Below are 26,338 nucleotides of genomic sequence, written 5' to 3'. Positions count from 1 at the left end.
ACGCAGAAGCATTGTCGCAGCGGTGATGTTCTGATTGGCCTGAGTGAACTGTGGGGGATCATTCCCCCTGTCCATGGTGTTGCGCTAGGCCCGATGGGCGTGACCTCGGGAGCCGCTCGTTGGTTTATGCGCACGGGGCGCAATGTGGTGCGCCGAGCGTGCTAGCGCAGTCGGTGGTTGGTTCAGCCGCTGTTGTCGTAGCTCCTTGCCATGCCCCCATGTGAGCTTAGGGTCTCCGCATAAGGGTTTGGAGGGGTGTGAGTATGCAAGGACTCCATCACCACCGGTGGCTGTCCCGGAGCGTCCGCCATAGCGCACTCTCAGGATGGACGGTGCCTAGGCGCCACATTGCCGATGCTGGAGCCGTTACTCTCAACATCGTCATCCATGAGGTCGAGGAAATAGGTGGGAGCATAGCTTGCCATTCCCATAAATTCAGACGTGAGAGGGGGCAGCGCCGGCATCCTTTGGAGCCCCCGGGCGTACACGTCCACGGGAGACGCAAGGCCGTAGGGGAACTGGTCGCATGGCAGTCGTGCGCGGGGACAACAGGGTCCCTCCGGATAATCGATGGAAGATAGAGAATAACAAGTAAATAACAACATGTACATTACTCATAGCGAGGTTTGAGTAGAGAGTTTGCTCGGAATAAAATGCAGATGCCTTGTCGTTGAAGTCGTCGTGCGTCCCGGAGCTGATGGAGGGTGCCCCTTCGACGAGCGCCAGAACGAGTGCCTCCTTGAGGAGGTGTAGTACGCCGAGCCGGTCGGCGACAAAGTCTAGGCTTCTAAAGAGGAAGGCCTAGGACGGCCCGGAGACGGGTGGAACCCACATCCCAACAGGTGGGAGTGCGGAAAACTCCAGTGAGACGAACGAGTCGTATCGCCTGAGCCCGTCATGGCAAAGGTGACAGAAAAGTGTGCCATCCGATGACCAAAAAGTATTGAACGTACAACGTCTTCCCCACGGACGGCGCCAACTGTCGGTACAGAAAGTAACCAACAAGTAAATATTTGTAGTTTTGCTGTACGTTTGCTGCTAAGTCTTGCTTCCCACACCGGTGGGTACAAGATGATGGTAGGCGCCCACAATACTGTTGGATGTCAGATGCACGTGGGAGGTTGTGTTGTCTTCTTTGGGTATGGCAGATGTCGGCGCCTATCACACTGTTGATATTTGGAGGCATGTAAGGGGTTTTACCATGTTCGTCTGGTACGGTAAATGTCGACGCCCACAACACTGTCGATGTCTAGAGACATATGGAGGGAGCCTTACCGTATGGGAGTTAATGACGCCCATAATACTATAGGGGAAAATGTCGACGCCTACAACACTGCTTGGGTTCTAACGTGACAAGGAGGTCGCAGAGTACTGTTTTCGTAGGTGTACAGGGTACGGACCCCGGTATTGCGGTTTTGACTGTGCACCCTGCCTTACTTTCTCCGTCCGTTTCCTGGTCCTTATCGAGTGGGTGTCCCCGGTCGGTTGGTCCTAGTCGGCTTTGATTGCGCCAGTCAGAGAAGAGCAGTGAGTAGGGGTTTGGCGCATCCCCGGTCGGAGACGTGGGTCGGAGTCAGATGTAGTGCTTTGGCCAGGCCTTCCGGTCGGAGAGACCGTCCAGAGGCGGGCTGGAGACCGAAGCGAGCGCTCCGGTCGAAGAGGTGGGCCGGAGTCGGAAACAAGCGTCGTTCCTCCAAGGCCAGGCCTTCCGGTCGGTGATTGGATCGCCCTTCTGGCCTGTTGTTTAGGTACTTGGGCCAGTCCATGAGTTGCGCGTTGTTTGCAACGTTGCCGCTGGGCCGAGCCTCCGTTGGAAAGCCGGTCTGCGAGGGACCCTGTGTTTATGAACCCGACACACTCTATTCTAATCTAAAGTGAAAAATGTTTTGATCTTTTAGATAGTATATTTTTTTTTGTTATGTATCTAGATATACACCGCATTATATCTAAATATGTATTAAAATAATATATCTGAAGAAACTAAAATATTTTATAGTTTAAAATAGAGAAAATGTTTTATAATTTGGAATATAGAGGGATAAGGGAGTACCTCAATAACCTGTTTTCCTCTTTTCCCCTTGAGCCTTCCACCTTCCTGTTTTTCTCCTGCTTCTCACCGAGTCACACCGAGCCAAACCCTAATTCACGGCCGCCAGAGATGGGACAAGGTTCTCCCGGCGGGATGGGCAAACAGCCCGGGCTCCCGGGCGATCGCAAGCAGGGAGACGGGAAGAAAGAGAAGAAATATGAACCACCCACCGCCCCATCCCGTGTCGGCCGGAGGCAGAAGCGGCAGAAGGGCTCCGAGGCGGCGGCGCGGCTCCCCGCCGTGGCGCCGCTCTCAAAGTGCCGCCTTCGCCTGCTCAAGCTCGAACGCGTCAAGGACTACCTCCTCATGGAAGAGGAGTTCGTCGCCAGCCAGGAGCGCCTGCACCCCAGCGAAGATAAGACGGAGGAGGACCGATCCAAGGTCGACGACCTCCGCGGCACCCCCATGAGCGTCGGTTCGCTGGAGGAGATCATCGACGAGAGCCACGCCATCGTGTCCTCGTCCGTCGGGCCCGAGTACTACGTCGGGATACTTTCCTTCGTCGATAAGGACCAGCTCGAGCCTGGATGTGCCATTCTGATGCACAACAAGGTATATATGCACATTGATCTCATGGATTAAATTACGGAATTGAAAGTGTTACGCATGTTTCAATTAGTGATTCAGTGTGGTATTGAGGAGATCAGTGGTGGAAAAACTTTATTTTTTATATGAAGATTAGGATTTCTATTGTGTCTAGTTTAAACAAGTGGCAATTAATAGGCTGTTCTGGTTAACTTATTGGATTTACTGTAGAATTTAGGTTTATTTTGGTTCTGTATGGTGGAATGTGGAGTAACCTTAAAATTTTGAAGGACACAATTATATCATATTATCGTGTTTCATAGGTGCACAACAAAGAGGTCAGAGAATTCCAGGAATTCTATATTTGTTTAAATTCATTGCTAATTCATCTAGGCTTATGAACTGTGAATTCACAGTTATGGCTGTATAATATATCTGTTCAATATGACCTTGTGTGGAAACTAAAGAACATAATTTATTTGGTTTCTATCTATAGATCATTTGCATAGTTTTTAGGCTGCTGTGTTATTTTTTCCGACATTTCTGCTGTGTTATTATTGATTGTGTTGTCATGTGCTATGAAGAAAATAATTTCTTTTCCCACCGTGCATCAATTTGGCATATACTTGGTATACAAATATTTGGAAATAGATATTGCAGTTTGGGGTATTAGTGATGTATAAATGGCAGGTAGAAAATTGTCGCTTCAACTTCAAGTGATAATGCATTTCACGTCCCTCAGAGGTTTCCCTTGGTATATACAGCACTTTTTTTCACGTTTGTTTTAGCAGACACGATGCTGCTCTTCAAGTGATGTACTCTGCGTTTTATGTACTTTCTTCATTTGAATGCTTATTCAGTAAACAGCTTGGCCAAATGTTTCCCTTAGGTTCTGTCAGTGGTTGGTATTTTGCAAGACGAAGTTGATCCTATGGTTTCTGTCATGAAAGTTGAAAAGGCACCTTTGGAGTCTTATGCTGACATTGGTGGCTTGGATGCTCAAATTCAAGAAATCAAAGAAGCAGTTGAACTTCCATTAACACATCCTGAGCTATATGAGGACATTGGGATCAGACCTCCGAAGGGAGTTATACTATATGGGGAACCTGGAACAGGGAAAACTCTACTCGCAAAGGTTTGTGCTGATTCCTTGAGGACAGTTCCAAGTTTTTATTTCCATGCCTTAGTTATTTTTGCCCATCGATAAAACAGTGAATCAACCGAACGCTTTTCATTCTTTTTTTCTTCCTGATCACATAAGATATTCTCAAGGTACTATGCCTCTCTTCCTAAAAATCATCTTTTAATTACGTAAAGCTTTTAAACGCTGCAGGCTGTTGCCAATTCCACATCAGCAACGTTCTTGCGTGTTGTTGGGAGTGAATTAATCCAAAAGTACCTCGGTGATGGTCCCAAGCTTATTAGAGAATTGTTCAGGGTGGCTGATGATCTTTCTCCTTCAATTGTCTTTATTGATGAGATTGATGCAGTTGGGACAAAGAGGTAGGATATATCAGACATGAAAGTTTACCACAGTTATTTTCTTTGGTTACGAAAAAATTGCTGCTGGAGCTTCTAGTGAATGGATTAATGTGAGTTTTGCTGTTTCTTGCCCTGTTGTAGGTATGATGCTCATTCTGGTGGCGAGCGTGAGATTCAGAGAACCATGTTGGAGTTGTTAAATCAGCTGGATGGTTTTGATTCAAGAGGAGATGTTAAAGTTATTCTAGCTACAAATCGCATTGAAAGTCTTGACCCAGCCTTGCTTCGCCCAGGTCGAATTGACAGAAAGATTGAATTCCCTTTACCTGATGTCAAGACCAGGCGACGCATCTTCCAGGTGCTTCTATGTGACGAAAGCTTCGCAGTCCTACTCTTTTAATAGAAAAGCATGCTTTGTTCTTACCAAGGTTTTGTTTTGATGAGCAGATACACACATCGAAAATGACACTGGCTGATGATGTAAACCTAGAAGAGTTTATTATGTCAAAAGATGAATTTTCAGGTGCCGACATCAAGGCCATTTGTACTGAAGCTGGCTTGCTTGCTTTGAGAGAGCGGCGGATGAAGGTACTGTACACCAAATGCCCCCTTATGTTTTTCCATAAATCTGCTACTTTGGCTAACCTTGTTGGTACCTGTACCTATAAGCAAATTCACCAGAGTTAACCTTTTGTAATAGCCTATAACTTGGATACAAGGTCACAGAAAATATCCACTCATGATCTGCTATTTGGTTTCCGTTGCATTAGGTGAGGCATGCAGACTTCAAGAAGGCCAAAGAAAAGGTCATGTTCAAGAAGAAAGAAGGCGTGCCGGAGGGCCTCTATATGTGAGACTCATCAGCAACACGCTAGAAGCCTTGGCGTTTGTAATCTGCTTAAATGGTCCGAGAATGTTTGCTTATTACAGCATTTTTTTGTAGTTCGAAACACACAACTCAAACAACAGTTATCCTATTACGACTCCTCGGATATATGAAATGGCAGCGATGAGTCAAGAACTCAAGATGAGGTTGAATGCTGGTTGTCTGTGTGCAGGCGTGGACATGTGTGACTATTCGTAAATGTAGTTCTGTTTATAGATTGTTGCGTTCTGGCTGTAAAAACAGAGATTTTTGCATGTTTAGCAGTTCGACTTGCGGCTGGGAAATTATGGTTTTATTTTACATCTTATAACCATATGTTTGGTTGGTGGGATGGGATGGTGGATGGGGCAAGCCCCAGATTCAAGGCTGTTCGGTTCCAAACGAGCGGGATGGAAGTATGGAACAATCAACCATCCCGGAGAGAGATTCGGTGCAGATGCAGATGGAACCTGTCTCTTCAAAATTCACCTCTCCTCGCCGTCTTCTCCGTCTCCAAGTTACAGGACTTGAGTGGAGGGCGAGATTAGGCAGCCGCTGGCGAAAAGGCTGGCTCGGGTGGCAAGATCATCGAGCTCGACGCAGGGACGGCAGCAGGGCGGTTTTGGGTCAGAGCCCCACGGATTTTGGTCCAACAGGTGTGGGTGCGAGAGTTGAGAGCGAAGAAAATATGGAACGAAGCAGTTCCAAATAGACCCCGAATCAAAAAATAAATTAAAATAAATTCATCCATGTCATTCCTTAGTTTAACACAGGCTAACTAGGCCAAACTAGACCTTAAGATGTAGTTGGCTCTACGAAAGTTAACTAGACCGAAGAGGTACTCCCTCCCTGTTCCCAAGTATAAACCGTTTTAGCTTTTCTAGATTTTAAATATCTATATCTAGAAAAACTAAAACATCTTATAATTTAAAATAGAGAGAGTAGTTGGTTCGGTGAAAGCAAAGAAGAAAAAGAGAGTTCTATGGCTGATAAGCCAGGCTGATAAGTTCAAGCGAACATTTATTTAAGGACACATAATAGCCATCTATTAAAGTTCTTTCTCATACGAGATTAATCCTTTGTTGTACTATCATTTATTCTAGGACTTGAAATTATTTATTTAAGGACATCAAATCTAATTAAATCTAACAAAAATAGTTACCATGTTACCATTAGAACAAACAATTTGTATGCCCTGTTGCTCGGGCTTATTTGCTGTTGGTAACAAAAAAGAGAAATTGATGCATATATGGTTGAAAGAAGAAACTGTTGAGATATGGTAAAAAAAACGAGGAAATGTACATATATGGTAATAAAAAGAGCAAATGTCAAAAAAACCAATGTTGAGAGTGGGATTTGAACCCACGCCCTTTCGGACCAGAACCTTAATCTGGCGCCTTAGACCAACTCGGCCATCTCAACTGAATTGATTTAGGAAACTATTTTCTTTTATTTATAAGAACCTTAACCAGTCAAATCATGTCATTTGTGGAGTTTTTCAGTTTTTGAGTGCTATCAATTATTTCGTGAGCACTTTGGGGACCTAAGTTTATATAAAAAATATCCATACTTTAAATTGCAAGTTGTTTTTAGTTTTATTCTAAATCAATTTATCTAACTTGACCAAGTTTATAAAAAAAATGTATTAACATCTATAATACAAAATAAATGCAAATTCAAAATATATGTATATATTGAATCTTATTTGATGCTGTAGATATTTGTCTGTGTTTTTATAAACGTGGTCAAAATAAGTGAAGTTTGACTTAAAAAAATAGTATGCCTCAATTCAAAATTCCCATACGCTCCAATGCAAATTCAGAGGGCATTTTTTTATTCCATAAAAAATAATGGTTTTGGGTTCATATTCATGAAACCCTACATTTTTTAACATTTGGTTCGTATTCACGAAACCCTACATTTTTAGGCCCAGCTGGATTTAACCGCTTGGGCATCGAGCCAAGAAGAACTTATTCTATGCTTTTTTATATAATCTATGATTAACATCTCTTTATAATACTCCCTGCCCCAGGAAAGTCGAATCCTCATTCTCCCTGCCTCCTTGAAAGAGCGATATTCTCGGGGCCTATTTGACAGAGCTCCATTTGATTCTGATTCTCTATGGAATCTGATTCTCTGATAAAAGTGATTTTGTGGCTGAAAGTGATTTTCTTCGATTGTTTAGCATAAACTCTCAAAACTAAAAGTGATTCTATTTGATTGTTTAGCATAAACTCTCAAAATCATGATGAAGAATCACTTCACAGAAGCAGGAGAAGCTATTTTTTTTAGCTCCCAACCTCTTACTTCATTTCAGAGAATCACATTACAGAATCAGTAGAGAATCACTTTTCTCTAAAAAACTGTTTGGCAGAGCTCCTACATAGAATCAGCTTCGAAAGCTCTGCCAAACCGGGCCTCAGCCACTAAACGATTGGGGCAAAGACCAATGACGAAATGCAGATGTAACAGTGGCTAGCTATGCCATAGAATATCCTGCTATTCTTTGTATCTTCTGTGAAAACCCGTTCTGATAACCACTTCCCTGACGACAAGCAAAATCAACACACACAAAAAAAGGCCAGAAAAACGAGGAAACCTCTGAGACATAGAGGTAACAATAATACAGCATGTGTAACTCACATAGTGAAAGAAGAAACTGAAAATACAACAATAGCTAGCGATACTGCTAAATAAACGGGGACACAGATGGATTCGTTGACAGAACTGCGTCTGAATCTTCAAGTGGTAGATTGTGTTGTTTCGCCAGTTTGTAGTCACGGCAGCAGTGCAGGTGCGCAGCTCCTGCAAAGTAAAAGGATCTTCTCAACCAGATATCAAATGGTCCAAAGAAATGACCAACAGAAAGTGCGAATTTACACGGCATGATAAAGCATAGGCCTTTTGACAAAGATCAAATTCGATATATAACCTTTGCCTTTCTGTGCTAGAAGAGAAGTTAAATAGAACAGTAGAGTTCTGGTCTTTCTAATGTTGTTACTTCTGCTTACATAGGATTACTCCGATCATAACTATGGATTTTTTTTGTAGAACCTCTTAACCTTGATCATTGTGACAAGGAAAATTAAATGTCAGCACAAATATGACTAACAAGTATGCATGGGGCATGGAAAAGGTCTAACAAGCTACCATATCTTCTTGATGATACTGTCTAATGAAAATGTTTTTCAGCTAAATGTATAGCATAAAAATGAACTAACAAATATGCTTCAATTAATTAACTCATGATGCTTAGCTACCAGGAAAATGGCACATGGAGGTAAATGAAATTTACCCGCCCATTAATGTCAAAATCTCAAATTTTCTTATTTGCATGTTTCCTTAGCATCATCTGAGCCTGAGTCTGAGTCACTAGCATTGTACCCTGCAAAACAAGAACCTGTCAGGTCTAGCAAATAGTAGAAGACCACATGCATCTATACAGTTGTTGGCATGACGAAGACACCAAGGAACCCTGTAAACATTGAAATGAAGGTGGGATATGACCTGGACGTTTATTGCTAACTTTCCAGACTGTAGACCGATATCTTGATGCTTTCTCCATCCAAACTCTTGCCTATATAATGAAGTTGTTGGTCAGTCAAACTTTTGTTGCAATACAACAGGAATGATCACAGGATCCAACATAGGTGAGCTCAGTGCCCCTCTGGGCCTGCTTTTGCAGCTCTCCTGCCAACCAAAGATAGGTGAGCTCTCCTGCTTTTTCATTTTTTTAACACCCCATACTTCCACCCATTGGATTCCAAACCTATTCCGTGCTGTTGCAAAATCTATTCCCAGCTTCAGTGCACAATAGAGATTTGGTGCATTCATATCCAGTCTTATAAGATTTCTTTACATGTGCACCTATTTGCAGCCTATTATTCAATTTTTGTCACAAGGTCCTGGGCTCCTGGCAACCAAAGATGTTGCAGTCGCAATTTTTAGCTCTAGAATGTAGATGTCAAGCACCGAATATGTGATAACAAGAAAGTGGTACCCTTCAAAAAAAAATTACAAGCAGGTGCTGCTTTCAGCATCTTAACAGCATGACTAGTACAGCTGAACAATGCAATCTATAGTTTTATTGTCAACAAATGTAGTGAAATATGTTGGTATGAATCTTCCACTTCTATTCCTCATGTCAGCCAATGCCCCAATTAGATAGGAAATGCTAAGATCGTCTTACAGATCACTGTTTCTGATATTCGTTTCTGTTCCTTTTTGGCTGATGATAGTGTCACACGTCAATTATATGCAATAAAAGGCCATAGTTTCTTGCAAAACTACCAGTAAGGACTAAGGACACCACTTAACAACTACACAATCAGACAATGACATTTCCCCACTAGCAAGCGTTGCTACTGGCTACTGCAACAATAGGCAGAGCAAGTTGAGTAGCTGACAGCCTGACAACCTACCTAAGTTTGTGACAAGTCACTGAGGAAGTTTTGGAGCCGCCAGTAACTAAGAATTCTAACTAACCGAACCAAAACTGATCCAAAGTGAAACCATTCAATATTCACGAATTGGCCTACTCCGAAGGCCAAATAAACCAGAACCAAAGCATTGACTAAGGCAGCCGCTTCAACTTCGGAATCTTAATGGCTCACCTTGTGCTCGTTCTTGTTGACACCGTATCCGCTGCGGTACATCTGGCCGACGAGCACCTGCATGGTGATGTCGCCGGCGCGCGCCTCCTTGAGCGCGTCCTGGAACCACCGCCTCGTGCAGTCCGACACCACCTCCGCGAGAGGCACCCGCTCGTCGGCCTCTAGCCCGCACGCTGCCGCCAAATTCCGCACCTCGGCCCGGCCGGAGCTGGCGGCGGCGGCGGCGGCAGCAGCAGCGGACTTCGTATCCAGCGGGGCTGCCGGCGTCTTGGTTGCCCTCCCGGCGGATGCGGCGGCGGCGGTATCGGATGGGACGCGAAGGCTGCGGGCGTACGAGCGAACCGCGGCGGCGGCGGCGGCAGGTAGGCGCTTGCCCATGCAAAGGTGGGGTTTCTTGGTAGGGGAACGGAGGGGGATTTGACAGGAATGCGGGGGCTTTTGTGCGAAAAGGAGGTGTCCACCTTTGCCAAAGGTGGAAAAGTTGGTGTCGTGGAAGGCAAGAGCTGGAACATGAGTACTGGTGAATTTATACGTTTTATTATTATTATTTTTGCTTTGGATTTCTTGGTTGGAAATGGCGACCGTACGAAGCAATCTGTGTGATCACGACACGTGGGATTTCTGTAATAAAAAAAGCAACCAAAAACTAATATAGTTGAAACAGCATATAATTCTGTGATAGTATATTATTTACCGGCAAAAAAATCTCTATTAGGCCCCCACATAAATAGAATTTGGTTCAAGTAAACAGTGCGTCTTCATGTACAACTAGAGTTGAGCAACAAAGGTCTGTTTGAATGGATTAGGACTAACAATTAGTCATATTAGCTCTTATAAGTGAACTAATAAACTAATAATTAGTCCATAACTAGTGAACTAACAATTAGTCTGCATATTTGGATACTTAAGGACTAAAAATTAGTTAACTAGTTGTTAGTTCTATGAATCCAAATATGACCAAAGTAGACCCTCAAACAAAAGTAGAGAGCTTATTTGAAAATCCTAGAGTTATTCAAACCAAATAAAAGTCACTTGGGTAAGATCATATCAAATCAAATTTATACTTACAATGCTCTTCTCATAACTGTACCATTCCAGCCTGGCCCTATTTAGATGCAAAGTATATTTAGAGTTTTAGAAAATATCATGGTTTTATATTGCTATGAAGTGTCTAGATGCAACAAATTTATGGTTCTAAAAATACTACTATTGCTAAAATTATAGTTCTTTTTTTAGTTTTATAAACTTTGCAGTAGTCAGTAGACCTCTTTTTTTCTAGACTATAGTTTTGCTTGTACGTGGGTTTTAAAACTATAGTTTCTTAATACTACAATATCTTAATACCACAACATCTAAACATGTGTAAGCACCAAAATTGTTCTACCTATAGCAGAAGGGAAACATTTCGTATGTGGAGCCTAGTTGGCTGGATTTCTTGTGGTGAAACAAGCCTGTCTGGTTCAAGTATATGACTTGACACGTGTTTTTCTAGATTTTTTTAACGATTTAATAAAGTGGTAGGCGATGTTATCATTGACAGTGAAATGCCTATGCTGATTTGGTAAATCTTAAGCTCTCAATCTTTCAAGGTACTGATAGGGATAGGAACATACATAATATGTTTAAATGCCTGTGTCTATATTATAATAAACAAGTTCTTTTACCGCTGAGAGCATAACAAAACAAAACAAAAATCTAACCAAACAGTAAAAACAAATAAAAAAATACGAGGACTCAACTATCTATTCTTTTGCATCATTTTAATTACTCAACGCATGAAATTAGCTCCTTAAATCAAAGCTAATTTCAGCTCAAAATTGGTACTTGCAGTTGTAGAGTCAAGTGCACGTGATTTTCATGGTGTCTTCTTATGCAGTAATAACCAGTCTTCCGTTATTAAAAAGAAAAAGAAAAAAAGTCTTGCAATTGCAAGGTACTCGCGATCCCTTTATTTCATTGAAAACGGGAAGATTCTTTTGAAAAGGCAATTTGGAAAGGAACATACAATTCCGATAACAGGAACAGAGCAGTCCACTAGGCTATTATGATCAAGAGGATACTGGATAAACAGCTTCAATTATCCAATGGCTTGACCATGCATCTTTTTAACTACTAAAGCAACGAATGCAAAGTAAAAACAGTTTCGACTCAACAATTTGCTAGACAGATTCAATGTATATATGCACTATAACTACATGAATCAGTTTTTTTTTTCAAACGAAAATAAACAAACCTGTCACGAACCAGGACATAGTAAATTCATGCTTACATCTTTGTGTATAACTCCATCTAAGTTTGCACTATTGTATGTTTGTTCCAAAACTGTAACGTATTATCAATTCCTTCATTTAGTTGAGTAATTCAGTTGTAACCCCGAATTTGTATGCTCAAAAACTGGAGTGAACATCTCCAGAAAGAGAGTTGCTAATGTTATTTTGTAGACCACAGAGATGATGATAATAATTAATACTCCATACGTTCTAAATTATAAAATGTTTTAGCTTTTCTAAATATATTGTTTTTACTATAGGTGTATATATAGACATAATGTATATCTAAGTGCATAGCAAAAATTATATATAGAAAAGTCAAAACACCTTATAATTTGAAATTGAGGGAGTATATTGCAGCATTTGCATCAAGGGCATATACGACATGCTAAGGAAATACGTTTCATTACAAAATCTGGATGTGTATACGTAAAGGAAGTTTCAAAACAAAGAACAGAGTTGACAGGTCCAGCCTGTAGAGCCCATAGTGGACCAAAATGATCCAGGGAGGCCATCATATAGGAGTAATAATGAGTTGTCCAATGAGCACAGATGCTATACGTGGACAAAATTGCTGAATTTGAATTGCTACTCTTTCACAGTGCAATGCAAAAGTACAGGAAACTAAAATACCTTTTCTTTTTCCTCTTAAGTTCTATTTACCCCTAGGTAATACGTGGACAAAATTGCTGAACTTAAATGCTGCAAAGGGAGTCGAGATAATAAAACCGAGAAGAAAGCGTTTCCTCTCCATTCTGTTACCAAACTACAACCTTCAAAATATCTCCTCAGAAAAGACAGAAAATTTCCCTACCAACGAATAGAGCTGCCCAACCTTTTCCTTTTTTCTTTCAAGAATAGACCTGCCCAGCTTTTTTTTTTCAAGAAACCTGCCCAATTTCTCCAATCCAGCACGGTGTAAAACAACAATACGTGCAGGCAGGTGAGGGGTGTAAAACAACAATACATGGAGGCAGGTGAGGGGGATTTAAAATCGGTCGTCCCTATCTGATGACCCGATAAATAGGCTAGTTGAGGCTTCTATGGGCAGTTGGCTCAATCAAATCAAAATATCGCCACGAAAAAAAAAATCACAAGCATGACAACGACTGCATCACAAGCATCCTCCGTTGTGCAGATGACTATACCGTAGCCTTACATGCTCAGGGACAACAATGCATTGCAATAAGAAAATGCTGAAGGACCGGAAACGGCGACCAGAGGGGGGTGAATGGGAGCCTCAAATTTCTTTCGAAATCTTCGATCACTGTCCCAACATCAATCCCCAAAAAGCATACACGAAAGACTTGGTGACCACGACCCTAGAGAAGGGTGGATGCTCCCTCAGAACACAGCGGGTCACCACAGAGCAAACGGAACATAGATCGAAGCACAAACGAGCAAACTCCCAAAAGAAAACAGCACTGCTCCTGCAAATATCGGACATGTCCGGTATTATATCGGACACGTCCGGTATTTTCGGACACGTCCGGTATGATCTCGGACACGTTCGGTATTTTCAGCAGCAAGCTGACCAAGAGAGAAAAATCCAAAGCCCCGTCAAATGGTGTCAAAAAATCATGAAATTTTGACCATAGCTCTTTAGACATCAAGGGAAGGTCTCCACTAAATTTCAGCTCAAAACTCCAAAGTGAGAAATATCGGACACGTCCTAGATCATATCGGACGCGTCCGGTATGAACGAGCAGTTTCTCGGGAAAAAATCAAATCAAGCCATAACTTGATCAAATCAACTCCAAATGATTTGAAACTTTGCACAAGGGTTCACAAGCGAGTAGAAAGGCAACCTCTAAAGGATCATGGCCCGAAACAAACTCTAACTCCGTGAATCGAAGGAATTGAAGAATCCCCCCCCAAAAAATAGGTCAAGAACTTAAATTGCTCGGATCTGCGATCTCGTGAGGAATTAATGGATTTCCTTCAGTGGAAAGCTTCTACTCATGTCATTGATCGATCCAAGGCAACAAGAACGAACCAAAACCATCCCAAAACGAAGAAACGAGAGGGGAAACAAGAAAGGACAAAAAGAGCTCGTGAAGAAAACCAAAATCACATCAAGAACACAACTAAATCATGAATCCCGGAGGGCATACGGTGGTTACGGCCACCGATTCCTTTAAAACCAAGTCACAATTTGAGTTATGGACCTCTCTCATACATGGAAGCAAACTAGAGGAAGAAACCCTAAAGGAGAAAATGAAAACTGGAGGAGGTGAGGGAGATGGGGGCTCCCTCATCCTATTTAACAGGGCTATTACGTATTCCCAGTTTTGCCCTTGGATACAAATGAGTTGAATCGCTAAGCCCAAGGGCGTTGTTGTCCAACCCAGTGTAATCTTGATCCGACGGCCACCGCGCCTTCTCACCGGTAGCTTCGTCTCGACGTGAACTCCCCGATGCCGCCACGTGCCGTCCGTCCCTCCTCAGAACCTCCGCCCGGGTTTTGAGGCCCAAACCCGTAAACCGTCCATCCGATGGTTTTGAGGTCCAAACCATCAAACCGTCCGCGAGTAGCGTACTCCATACGCGTCCCCCGTCATCCGACGCGTGTCACCGCCATCCTCGATCGACTGGCCCGCCAAGTCCTCCTGAGCCTCGCTCGACTCACGCGTCCACCGTCTTGACCCGGTCAACACCGTCACTCTATGTCTTCTTGCACTTGTCGATGTCCCAAGTGTCAGCCACCGCGGCTAGTCACCCGGCCTCTGGGTCCCTCGGTCCAAGCCTCACGTCCATCATTCACCGCTTCTGGTCTGTCGGCACGGCATGTCCTCCTTGACCTTCACCTCGCCGTCGACCACCGCATCCGAGCTCCACACCTGCACAACACAAGCCAAAAGACATGTTGCACACATAGCTTTCGCCATGGTAGGTTAGTCACCACTCAACCCACTTCGTGGATTACATTGACAATCACTCATCACAAAACGAACACACAAGGGTACTTATCAACCTTGTGTTTGTAATCTCCCCCTTGATGAGTGCATTGTCAACACCAATACACGAACAGCTTGAGCAAAAGAAAAAGAAGAAGAAGAGAAAAGAAAGAACTCACCCAAATGACCAAAAGCCAAAGAAAAGCCAAGAACCGGGTCATTTGAAAATGAGCAAAACTTGGTCCCCAAAGACATGGGCAACGGCTCGACGCAACCAAGTAAAACAAAGCTAGCCCTCAAGAAGAGGCAACGGGCTCAACACCACTAGCAAAGCTCGAAAAACCGAAAAACTGCTAGACCCTCCAGAAGAGGCAAAGGCTCAACACATCTAGCAAAACACCTCAAATGCCAAACTGCTAGACCCTCCAGAAGAGGCAAAGGCTCAACACATCTAGCAAAACACCTCAAATGCAACTTCCCCTGAACAAGTGCAATCTCTCTCAAATGAATGCATATCGCTCAACTTTAGGTGACATTGTGAGTGTGGAAACTTCTTCCCCTTGTTGACATATGCACTTATCAAGCTAGAGCCCAAGAATTGCAACTCCCCCTCAACACAAGCTAGGAATGCAGAAATGCGCGAATGCAGAAGCTTCAAGATTATAGCAAGTAGATTGAAAGAATGCTCTAGTGGATGCTGTCATGTATATATAGCAACACATACAAGTGCTAGCAAATGCTCAAGGTGACCAAATGAAACGAAATATAGCATTTAAGCAAGTTTGATCAAGTTTGAGCAATTTTAAAAGAGGGTTCACCACCAAAGGAGCACATAGCAAAAATAGACAGGAGATCGACCTTGTGTTACACATGTATGCAAAGTGAACTACCCCAAACAAAGTTCACACATCATGTCATGAGACAAACTTGTGGTTTGATCAAATTTTAGACACCAATTGAAATTTATCGGAGTTTATGCAGCTTATTACCAAAGTTTGTCAGACAAGTGTGTGCGGGAGGTTATCTGTGCCATCAAAACCTGACTTAGCGACCATGTCAAGCCTATGCCAAAGGCAATCATAAGCTTAAGACAATGATCTCGGTATCCATTACAGAGCTCAAGTTCACCAATGAGTGCAATTTGGAGCTGTCTCGATACTCTGACATAGGATAGTACAGACCCATCCCGATCTTTTCAAATCACTTAGTTTGATTTTCAAGTTTTCGCACAAATTCAAGTTTCTCAAGCAAGTGTGTAACTCAAAGTATGAGCCGTAGCAACTAAGCATATACATGAAGCAAGAAAAAGATCTCGACACATTCTACACATGCTAGTGCCACAAGTAGTGGTGAACACATTTCATGTTTCAACAAGTTTTATTCAAGTTCACAGTTTGGAAAACAAGCTTAGCTCATAACATGTATCAATTGATCAAAAGGAGCCTAAGCCAAAAGCACATCATTGTATATCCATAACATCCCCAACAAGAGCATAGTGTCAATCTAGCTACTATAAGGATGAAGCTCAGGATGCAATATGATACATGATGATATGATATGCAAGAATGATATAAAAACAAAAACAAAGGCTAAACTATAAAGAAAAACGAAACTAGAATACAACAACCAAAATTCCCCTCCTCTAAAAAGGGAAATAAACTCCAAGCTCCCCTCGCAAGCGAGCAAACTAGGCTTGGTCAAGTGGTTTGGTGAAGATATCTGCGAGCTAGTTTTGGGTATCAATGTGGTGCAGATTGATATCACCTTTCTCATAGTGGTCACGCAAGAAGTGAAAGCAAACTTCTATGTGCTTTGTCTTTGAGTGAAGGACTGGGTTTTTGGCTATACTTATGGCACTGGTGCTGTCACAAAACAAAGGCACTCGCCTAAACTCTAACCCAAAGTCTCTTAGAGTAGCTATCATCCAAAGCAACTAGGAACAACAAGCAACAGCAGCAACATACTCAGCTTCTGTGGTGGATTGGGCGACGCTAGACTGCTTGTGAGAAGACCAAGACATAAGAGAAGATCCAAGAAACTGACAAGTCCCTGAAGTGGACTTCCTCTCAACATGACAACCAGCATAATCTGCATCAGAATACCCACAAAGAGAAAGAGAGGAGGAGGCTGAAAACCAAAGACCAAACTCGGGTGTGAAACGAAGGTACCTGAGGATCCGCTTGATGGCTTGACGATGAGACGTGCGCGGCAAAGACTGAAAGCGCGTGCACAAGCAGACTGCGAACTGGATGTCTGGTCTTGTCGCCGTTAGGTACAGCAGGGACCCGATCATGCTTTGGTATTCCTTCTGGTCCACGCCTCCTCCCTCCTTGTCCTCATCCAGGGCCGTCGTGGTTGACATAGGCGTCGAAAGAGGCTTGGCCTCACCCATATCAAATTTCTTGAGTACGTCCTTGGTGTACTTGCCTTGGTGCACGAATGTCCCCTCACGAGTTTGCTTGATTTGCAGCCCAAGGAAGAAAGTCAATTCGCCCATCATGCTCATCTCAAATTCCCTGCTCATAGTATCTGAAAACTTGGCAACAAGAGCATGAGAAGAGCCACCAAAGATTATATCATCCACGTATATCTGAACCAAAAGGATGTCTATGCCTTGCTTGAGGAGGAACAAAGTCTTATCTACGGAACCCATCCTAAAACCCTTATCAAGCAAGAAAGCTTTTAAACGCTCATACCAGGCTCTCGGGGCTTGTTTCAAACCATACAAGGCTTTGTGGAGTTTAAAAACATGGTTAGGATACTTTGGATTTTCAAAGCCAGGGGGTTGCCTCACATAAACCTCTTCCTCTATGTACCCATTCAAGAAGGCACTCTTTACATCCATCTGATACAGCTTGAACCCTTTCGAAGCTGTAAATGCTAAAAGAATCCTAATGGCTTCTAGACGGGCAACAGGAGCAAAGGTTTCTTCATAGTCTATTCCCTCTTTTTGGCAAAAACCCTGAGCCACTAATCTTGCCTTGTTTCTCACCACCACCCCATCCTCACTCTGCTTGTTCTTGTAAACCCACTTTGTACCTATGGGGTGGCACTCTGGTGGAGGTGGAACTAAAACCCACACTTGGTTCCGCTCAAAGTTCTCTAACTCCTCGTGCATAGCATTAACCCAATCGGCATTAGATAGTGCGTGTCCAATATCTCGAGGCTCAAAAGAAGCTATGAAAGCAGAATGAGCGAAATGGGAAATATGATAAGACTTGGAACGCGTTACCCTTTCATCGATGTCGCCGATCATGGTCTGAGGAGGATGGCGTCACTAGATATGTCGAGGTGCACCCAAAGATGAAGTCGCCTCCCCCTCATCCACAGCTGGGGCCTCCTCAGTCGATTGAGGAAGTGGCTCGCACGGACCCCATGAAGTAGAGGTAGAGGGCTCGGGGCCATGAGCCGAAGTGGTCGAAGCTGGCTCGATCAGGGCAGCTAGTTGAGATGGCTTGGGATCATCCCAATCGATGTCATCGTCATCCTCAACGAAAATGCTGTCACCCATCTCTTCATCACCTGCACGTTCAAAGACAGAAATAGAAGAGGGCATGGTTTCATCGAAGGTGACTTCACAAGTCTCCACAACACGGTTAGTCTCAAGATTAAGCGCACGGTACGCATGTGAATGAGAAGCGTAACCGAGGAATATACCGTCCAAAGATCTAGATTCAAACTTGTCAAGATTACCTTGCTTAAGAATGAAGCACCTGCAATCGAAGACTCAAAAATGACTCACCTTGGGTGGACGCCCAAACCACAACTCGTAGGATGTCTTCTTTAAGAAAGCACGAAGAAAAATGCGGTTTGAAACATGGCAGGCGGTGTTGATGGCTTCGGCCCAGTAACGCCTAGGAGTCCTATGCTCATCGAGCATCGTCCTGGCCATTTCAACCAAAGTTCGATTTTTGCGCTCAACAACACCATTCTGCTGAGGGACATAGGGCGAAGAAAACTGATGTTCAAGACCCAAGGAAGCACAGAAGGTGTCAAACTAAGAGTTTTTGAACTCAGTGCCATTATCACTGCGGATAGCTCGTATGGCATTCTTTGGTAACTCAGTTTGCAACCTCAAGATCAAGTCACAAGCATGAGAAAACGCTTCGTCCTTGCCCTTCATGAAAAACACCCAAGAATAACGAGAAAAATCATCCACGATCACAAGAACGTACCACTTCCCTCCCTCTGACCAAACCCGAGCTGGACCAACAGTGTCCATATGGAGTAGCTCACCGGGTCTCGTGGTCATGACCTGAGTCACTGGAGAATGGGAAGCAGCCACCATCTTTCCATGGCGACAGGGATGGCATACCAGATCCTTCTCAAACTTAAGTTTAGGCAATCCTTAGATCATGTCAAGAGAACTCAACCTCACTAGGAGATCGAAGCTCAAGTGACCAAGTCTCCTATGCCACTTCCACAAATCAGAAGAAGATCCGGCAACCAAACAGCGAGAAGAACCGAAAGACTGAGAGAAATCAGCTCTAAAAGCTCGGCCAAAAGGAACGATCTGACAAACTAGATGTCCCTGAGAATCGAGCACATGAGAAAGTCCAGTCTTAAAGCGCACCTCAAACCCATCTTGAAGGAATTGCGAAACGAAGAGCAAATTGAAATGCAGGCTTGAAACCAAAGCAACGTCCTTCAAGATAAAAGACTCATTGACCTAAATGGTCCCATGAGATAGCACCTTACCTTTGCTATTATCCCTAAATGTGATGTACTCCTTGTATTGCATGGGGTCGAGGCTAGAGAACCATTTGGAACTTCCGGTCATGTGGCGTGAACAGCCGAAATCAACAAGCCACATGTTCTCCAGGCCTCCGCTCTACATCAATAGAAAGATAGGGGGTGAGCAAATAGCACAACACTGGGGTTAGTGAAATGAGAAGAATACCAGTGTTGAGTCATTTGCCCTAGAAAAGTGTTAGGAAAAACACCATACATGCCATGTCCCATTGGAGAGAAGCAATCACCACGTAAGGGAAAACGTGGTCCGCTAGGAGTGTGGGACTGAAAGCCACCATCGCGAGGTCCAGAGTCATATAGATCATGACTTGGGCCACGTCGGGCACGACCACCACATGTTCTCACCACCTAAGGCCTAGCACCTTGAGGCATTGCACCTCTAGGCCTAACACTATGCCTCTGAACAGGCGGTACATGTACGCCATGGGGAGGACGGTACATGTTCCGGTTGTTCAACTCGTACTCGCGCCGCTCATCTCTCTTCCTCCTAAAACAAAACTCAGCCAAATGACCATCTCTATGGCAATAGTCACAGTGGTACCTAACCTCTCTCTTGGATGGTGGTTGACTTACTCTCTTGTGGATGTGGTTCACTCTCTAAGGCTTTTTGGCTTTAGGAAGGGGTGCACTAGAGATGTTGGGTAGAGTATCGAGTGAGTTCCGAAAGTGGTTCGGTTTGGGAACCCAAACTTGCTTGGATGGTGGTGCTTTTGGTGGTTCTTCAAACACACCATCTTTGATCATAGGCTTGGTAGACTCTGGTGGAGGGATCTTGATCAATTTGGGAGTGTTGGTGGGTTTCTCACTTGGGTTCAAACCACTATGTTCACCAACCTTGCCATAGACATGCTCACCCTTCCCACCTATAGCAAAGCCTACTCCCGATGAGTCAGTTCCCCATCTGAACTGGCTCACCATCATGCCCAACTGAGGCTCACTGCACGACAGCCAGCTCAAGATGGACCAAAGTTGTGTGTTTTCTTCCTCGGTTCCCATCTTGTCGTGCCTGCAGGACTCAAGCTCCAACACCAAAGCTTCACATCGAACACATGTAGTGGTGGTGCTATCTGAGTTGGCCTTCTCAAACTCAGCAAGTTTGGCAACCTTCTCTGCCAACTCAGATTGCAAGCCTGAGCAGGACTTGCATGCACCGAGCAACCTAGAACGAGACTTCAGCTCATCACATTCATCAAGCAAAACAGCATACTTGGATTGCAAGTCAGAGAGGTTAGACATGTGTATAGCGCACTCATCGCACTCCTCCTCCTCTGACACCACTACACCACTCTTAGCAAGCTCCAACTCCTTCAAAGCAACCTCTAGCTGGTCCTTAAACTCTTTTCTCTCGCAGGCAGCACGCTTAAGCAACTTATCTTGACTCATCAATGTATCATTCATAGTATCAAGCTCAAGCATAAGTGAGTCAAGTGTGGGTGGTACCTCATTTTCGTTGTCGTCGACGTCGACGTCCTTTTTGAGCTTTGCTCCACCGTCAACCGCCATAGTGCAAAACCCACCACGGTTTGCACCGGCAACAAAGCAGAGACCGTTGAGCTTGTCCTCGCGCTTCTTCTCGGACTCATCGTCGGTTGAGGGAGAAGAAGAGTGATCATCATCAGAGTCGTCGTCGAGGTCGCTGAGGGAGGCGAGGAAGGCACGTTCTTGAGCTTTGGCCTTCCTGCGGTACGCCTTCTTGATCGCCTCCTTGTCGAAGCCGCCCTTGGCCTTGTGCTTGCTGGAGGTGTAGTCGTGCTTATCCTTGCTCTTGCCGGAGTCATACTTGTTGGTGAAGGGCTTCTTCTTAGGGCAGTGCATGACAAAGTGGTCTAGATCTCTACATCCATAGCATCCCTCCTTCGGGCCACCACTGCGTCGGTGGTTCAAACGGTTGTTGTGAAACTGAGAGAACCGACTGATGACGAGTGCCAACTCATCATCCCCAAGAGACTCCAGCTGCTCCTCTATGACTGATATCAAGCACGACAAAGAGAAAGAAGCTTGTGAAGGGTTAGTCAATGAACTTGAACCACTACCTGAGACCAAAGCCATGGTTGGTGCAGAAGGATTCTTGAGCTTGGCTTGGGTTTGGTAGTCGATCTCTGTGGACTTGAGCTTGCTAAAAAGCTCGTCGACGGTGAGGGTGTCGTAGTTGGCCGACTCGATGATCACCGACACCTTCACATCCCATACCTTTCGATCAAGGGCATAGAGAAGCTTGAGCGCCCTCTCATGATCACTATAAGGTAGGTTGGCCTTGTTCGCTTTCATTTTGTTGACGATAGTCTGAAAGCGGGAAAACATGGCATCGATGGACTCGCCATCAAACTGAGAGAAATTCTTGTACTCGCGCTTGTACGTCTCGTAGAGTCTGGTCTTGACCTATGCGGTCCCCTCGTGATAGCTCTGAAGCCTCACCCAGATCTCTCGAGCTGTAGTACAATCGGAGACACGCTCGAACTCAGAAAGCGAAAGACTCGAGAAAAGCACACTGCGAGCTTTGCTATTTGCATTGTGCCGATCCTTGTGATCCTAGGTGGTACGGGCCGCAACAGGGAGCACAACGTAAGTAGCATCCTCGCAAATTTCCTAGACGAGCCAATCAATCTCCTGGAGATGCGTAGACATGTGGATCTTCCAATAAGGATAGTTGGACCCATCAAAGTGCGGTGGTTTGCCGGAACCACGCTCTATGTCGCCTTCGTGGATCACGGACCGATTAAGGTGGAATGATCCTTAACCGGCTCCGATACCAATTGAAGGACCGGAAACGGCGACCAGAGGGGGGGGGGTGAATGGGAGCCTCAAATTTCTTTCGAAATCTTCGACCACTGTCCCAACATCAATCCCCAAAAAGCATACATGAAAGACTTGATGACCACGACCCTAGAGAAGGGTGGATGCTCCCTCAGAACACAGCGGGTCATCACAGAGTAAACGGAACATAGATCAAAGCCCAAATGAGCAAACACCCAAAAGAAAACAGCACTGCTCCTACAAATATCGGACACGTCCGGTATTATATCGGACACGTCCGGTATTTTCGGACACGTCCGGTATGATCTCGGACACGTCCGGTATTTTCAGCAGCAAGCTGACCAAAAGAAAAAAAATCCAAAACCCCGTCAAATGGTGTCCAAAAATCATGAAATTTTGACCATAGCTCTTTAGACACCAAGGGAAGGTCTCCACCAAATTTCAGCTCAAAACTCCAAAGTGAGAAATATCGGACACGTCCTAGATCATATCGGACGCGTCCGGTATGAACGAGCAGTTTCTCGGGAAAAAATCAAATCAAGCCATAACTTGATCAAATCAACTCCAAATGACTTGAAACTTTGCACAAGGGTTCACAAGCGAGTAGAAAGGCAACCTCTAAAGGATCATGGCCCGAAACAAACTCTAACTCCGTGAATCGAAGGAATTGAAGAATCCCCCCCAAAAAATAGGTCAAGAACTTAAATTGCTCGGATCTACGATCTCGTGAGGAACTAGTGGATTTCCTTCGGTGGAAAGCTTCTACTCATGTCATTGATCGATCCAAGGCAACAAGAACGAACCAAAATCATCCCAAAACAAAGAAATGAGAGGGGAAACAAGAAGGGACAAAAGGAGCTCGTGAAGAACACCAAAATCACATCAAAAACACAACTAAATCATGAATCCCGGAGGGCATACGGTGGTTACGGCCACCGATTCCTTCAAAACCAAGTCACAATTTGAGTTGTGGACCTCTCTCATACATGGAAGCAAACTAGAGGAAGAAACCCTAAAGGAGAAAATGAAAACTGGAGGAGGTGAGGGAGATGGGGGCTCCCTCATCCTATTTAATAGGGCTATTACACATTCTCAGTTTTGCCCCTGGATACAAATGAGTTGAACCGCTAAGCCAAAGGGCGTTGTTGTCCAACCCAGTGTAATCTTGATCCGACGGCCACCGCGCCTTCTCACCGGTAGCTTCGCCTCGACGCGAACTCTCCGATGCCGCCACGTGCCGTCCGTCCCTCCTCGGAACCTCCGCCCGGGTTTTGAGGCCCAAACCCGTAAACCATCCATCCGATGGTTTTGAGGTCCAAACCATCAAACCGTCCGCGAGTAGCATACTCCATACGCATCCCCCGCCATCCGGCGCGTGTCACCGCCGTCCTCGACCGGCCGGCCCGCCAAGTCCTCCTGAGCCTCGCTCGACTCACGCGTTCGCCGTCTTGACCCGGTCAACACCGTCACTCCATGTCTTCTTGCACTTGTCGATGTCCCAAGTGTCAGCCACCGCGGCTAGTCACCCGACCTCTGGGTCCCTCGGTCCAAGCCTCACGTCCGTCCTTCACCGCTCCCGGTCTGTCGGCACGGCACGTCCTCCTTGACCTTCACCTCGCCGTCGACTACCGCATCCGAGCTCCACACCTGCACAACACAAGCCAAAAGATATGTTGCACACATAGCTTTCGCCATGGTAGGTTAGTCACCACTCAACCCACTTCGTGGATCACATTGACAATCACTCATCACAAAACGAACACACAAGGGTACTTGTCAACCTTATGTTCGCAAATGCAAAATCTCAAAAGGTTATAAAAGCACAACCCAAGCGAATACTAATATAATTGCAATCCATAGGACCATAATAAACCGTGACATCCAACAGACACCAAACTGACGACACCACACGCAGCCAACCACATAGGGTATGCTGCACCACACGACAATTAACAGTTTTACACATCGTGCAAAGAGCTCCTGCTTTGTGCGGGGTCTGGGGAAGGGTGTCAATGACAAGCCTTACCCTCGCTTGTGCAATGCAAGGAGATCACGACTCGAACCTGGGACCTTCCGGTCACATGCGGTAAGACTCTACCGCTTGCACCAGGCCCGCCCTTAATTGAAATATAATATTAAGTGCAGCATGAGCAGCAGTAAAGCGGCGTTGTATCTTCACTCGTCGTCCTCTTCCTCAGACTCGGCGCTCTGGAGCCACTCAACGAAGGGCTTGGCGTTCTTGACGGCCTGGGAGTCCTTTCCAGCTGCAACAGCAGCATTGTACCAGTCCATGATGGTTTCTTCCTCCAGGATATCTCCATCGTACAGGGCTTTCAGGACAACTGGGACCTCCTTCAGTGCCTCAGGGTTGCACTTGCCACCAAAAGCCTCAATGGCCTGAACCAGCAGGGTCTGGGCACCCTCATCTGGCACAGCAGCTGCAAGGTACTTCTTGTTCTTCACAACCTCCTTCGCGAATCCCTTGCCCACACCATCGAAGAGAGCCTCGAGGAGAGCATTCATCACATCCTGGGGAGGAAGGGTTGAGGAGGCCAGCACAGCCTTGAGCTGGGTAGGGGTAGGACCACTTCCCAGGCTAGCCTTGATGTCTCCAACCAGTTTTTCATAGGGACTAGGCTTAGTGACAGCAGGTTTCTCAACAGGTATTTCTTTTGCTGAACCATTAGCAGTGCCATCTTTGTGGGTTGCCTGTTTCTTCTTCTTCTCAGTCTCCTCAGTGGACAGCATCACCATTTCAGCATCACCATTTCAGCAGTTGCTGCACTCAGCTGCTCCTGCATGCGCTGCTTCGCAGCCTCGATAGAAGTGCCAGTCTGCCACTGGACATCATCATCATCCTCTTCCTCATCTGCAGCTGCATGGTCACCATCACGGCTGCGAGTTGGAGAGGTTGAGTGGTCCTCATCAGAGCCAGCTGCAGTAGCCTTCTTCGACAAACCCTTGGCAGTGGACTCCTTGGAAGATGCACCATCCTTCTTCTTCGCATCCTTCTTCAGTTTCTTCTGCTCCTCATCAGCAGCCTCACCTTCCTTCAGGCGTTCCTTCTCAGCTCTCCTCATGGCCTTCTTGTCTTTTCCTCCCTTCTTCTGTTCTGGTGGGTTTTTCAGGATGAAGGTTGTGAGCTTGTCCCTCATGTCAACATCTGAGACAAACCCACAGGCTGCACATTTCAGTGATATCATCTGTGTCTTTGAGATGAGAATCTCAGTCTCAGGATTCCCACATCCATAACACTGGACATACTTCTTGATGAATACCTCAAGGAGACCAGCCAGCTTTGCAGTATCATGAGCCCCATTAACCAAGGAAATCCCCGTCTTCTCATCAAATTTGGACTGTGCACCAAGCTCACAGCCAAAGTACTTGGTAGTGTAGGAAGTTGGCCTGGCAAGTGCTTTTGCTATGTCAACCATGTTCACAATATTTGTCTTGATACCATTACCACGACCTTCTATCTTGGTGATCATTCTGGGCATCTTGTACCTGTAGAAGGCATCATCCCTGTTTGAAGCACCAATGTTTTGCAGCGCCATCTTGGAAAAAGATCTATGAAAACGGTGCTATCAGATGTGACAAAGTCCAGAATCAAGAGTAGCTGCTGATCCTTCGAGAAAACCAAGCCGACTCTGAGCACCAGCAAACGACACCTCAGAACAAGGAAACCAGATGGGCTCTTGATGCATGCAGTGGAACGGAACCTTGTGCCTTTTCCTCGTGGCGCGAGAGTACTCTCCCAGCAATCCCAAATAGAGCAAAGATTGTTCAGACATAAAAGAAGCAGCAACTCCTAAGCCCGCCACTTTGTCAGACTGCAGCAGAACAGTTGCTGCTACCTGGTACAGCATAAACAGAGGATTGAATGTCAGAAAGAGATCATACAGCACCAATGTGTATGGGAACATCCAAGCTGAAAGTTCCATTGTAGGAAGGACAGCATATTACATTGTATGACAGAATAGCTAGTATTATGAACTGAGAGCAATTCAACCACGTATACTCTGATGGGCAACTAAACAAGATTATTACACGATCACCCAGAACAAAACTTTCATGCACCTACCCAAGTAACT

The 26,338-nt window shown here is 45.0% G+C and overlaps 2 protein-coding genes, 1 non-coding gene and 2 pseudogenes across 3 annotated transcripts; 1 reads left to right on the top strand and 4 right to left on the bottom strand.

Moving 5' to 3' along the window:
* Nucleotides 1-2,067: 2,067 nt before the first annotated feature.
* LOC136500738 (26S proteasome regulatory subunit 4 homolog) lies at nt 2,068-5,277 on the top strand. Its single transcript, XM_066496160.1, has 6 exons — nt 2,068-2,641; nt 3,504-3,749; nt 3,948-4,117; nt 4,238-4,454; nt 4,544-4,684; nt 4,867-5,277. Exons 1-6 carry the CDS (start codon nt 2,159-2,161, stop codon nt 4,948-4,950), a joined length of 1,341 nt encoding a protein of 446 aa, XP_066352257.1. The 5' UTR covers nt 2,068-2,158; the 3' UTR covers nt 4,951-5,277.
* A 1,025-nt stretch (nt 5,278-6,302) lies between these two features.
* Nucleotides 6,303-6,383, bottom strand: TRNAL-AAG (transfer RNA leucine (anticodon AAG)). Its single transcript has one exon. It is a non-coding gene; the product is annotated as a tRNA-Leu (tRNA).
* Nucleotides 6,384-7,538: 1,155 nt separating this feature from the next.
* LOC136500729 (uncharacterized) lies at nt 7,539-10,049 on the bottom strand. The gene is made up of 4 exons (XM_066496149.1): nt 9,575-10,049; nt 8,469-8,538; nt 8,257-8,346; nt 7,539-7,766 (listed from the first exon to the last, which is right to left on the bottom strand). The coding sequence occupies exons 1-3, from the start codon at nt 9,950-9,952 to the stop codon at nt 8,288-8,290; spliced, it is 507 nt and encodes a 168-aa protein (XP_066352246.1). The 5' UTR covers nt 9,953-10,049; the 3' UTR covers nt 7,539-7,766; nt 8,257-8,287.
* A 9,981-nt stretch (nt 10,050-20,030) lies between these two features.
* Nucleotides 20,031-23,605, bottom strand: LOC136466646 (uncharacterized; annotated as a pseudogene).
* Nucleotides 23,606-24,370: 765 nt separating this feature from the next.
* LOC136500721 (eukaryotic translation initiation factor 5-like) lies at nt 24,371-25,801 on the bottom strand (annotated as a pseudogene).
* Nucleotides 25,802-26,338: the final 537 nt, after the last annotated feature.

This window comes from Miscanthus floridulus, chromosome 1 (assembly GCF_019320115.1).
Source record: "Miscanthus floridulus cultivar M001 chromosome 1, ASM1932011v1, whole genome shotgun sequence".
NCBI classification, from domain to species: Eukaryota; Viridiplantae; Streptophyta; class Magnoliopsida; order Poales; family Poaceae; genus Miscanthus; species Miscanthus floridulus.
Note: the sequence above shows the minus strand (reverse complement) of the source record. Positions and strands in the feature narration are given on the sequence as shown.

What these genes read in the sequence shown, in the direction of transcription:
- LOC136500729 (XM_066496149.1), bottom strand. Translation starts at nt 9,952, where the DNA reads ATGGGCAAGCGCCTACCTGCCGCCGCCGCCGCCGCGGTTCGCTCGTAC. An exon ending in TCAACAAGAACGAGCACAAG is followed by an intron (nt 8,539 to 9,574) that starts GTGAGCCATTAA and finishes TTCATTATATAG; the next exon opens with GCAAGAGTTTGGATGGAGAA. An exon ending in AGTTAGCAATAAACGTCCAG is followed by an intron (nt 8,347 to 8,468) that starts GTCATATCCCAC and finishes CTTGTTTTGCAG; the next exon opens with GGTACAATGCTAGTGACTCA.
- LOC136500738 (XM_066496160.1), top strand. Translation starts at nt 2,159, where the DNA reads ATGGGACAAGGTTCTCCCGGCGGGATGGGCAAACAGCCCGGGCTCCCG. An exon ending in GGAAAACTCTACTCGCAAAG is followed by an intron (nt 3,750 to 3,947) that starts GTTTGTGCTGAT and finishes TAAACGCTGCAG; the next exon opens with GCTGTTGCCAATTCCACATC. An exon ending in CCAGGCGACGCATCTTCCAG is followed by an intron (nt 4,455 to 4,543) that starts GTGCTTCTATGT and finishes TTTGATGAGCAG; the next exon opens with ATACACACATCGAAAATGAC.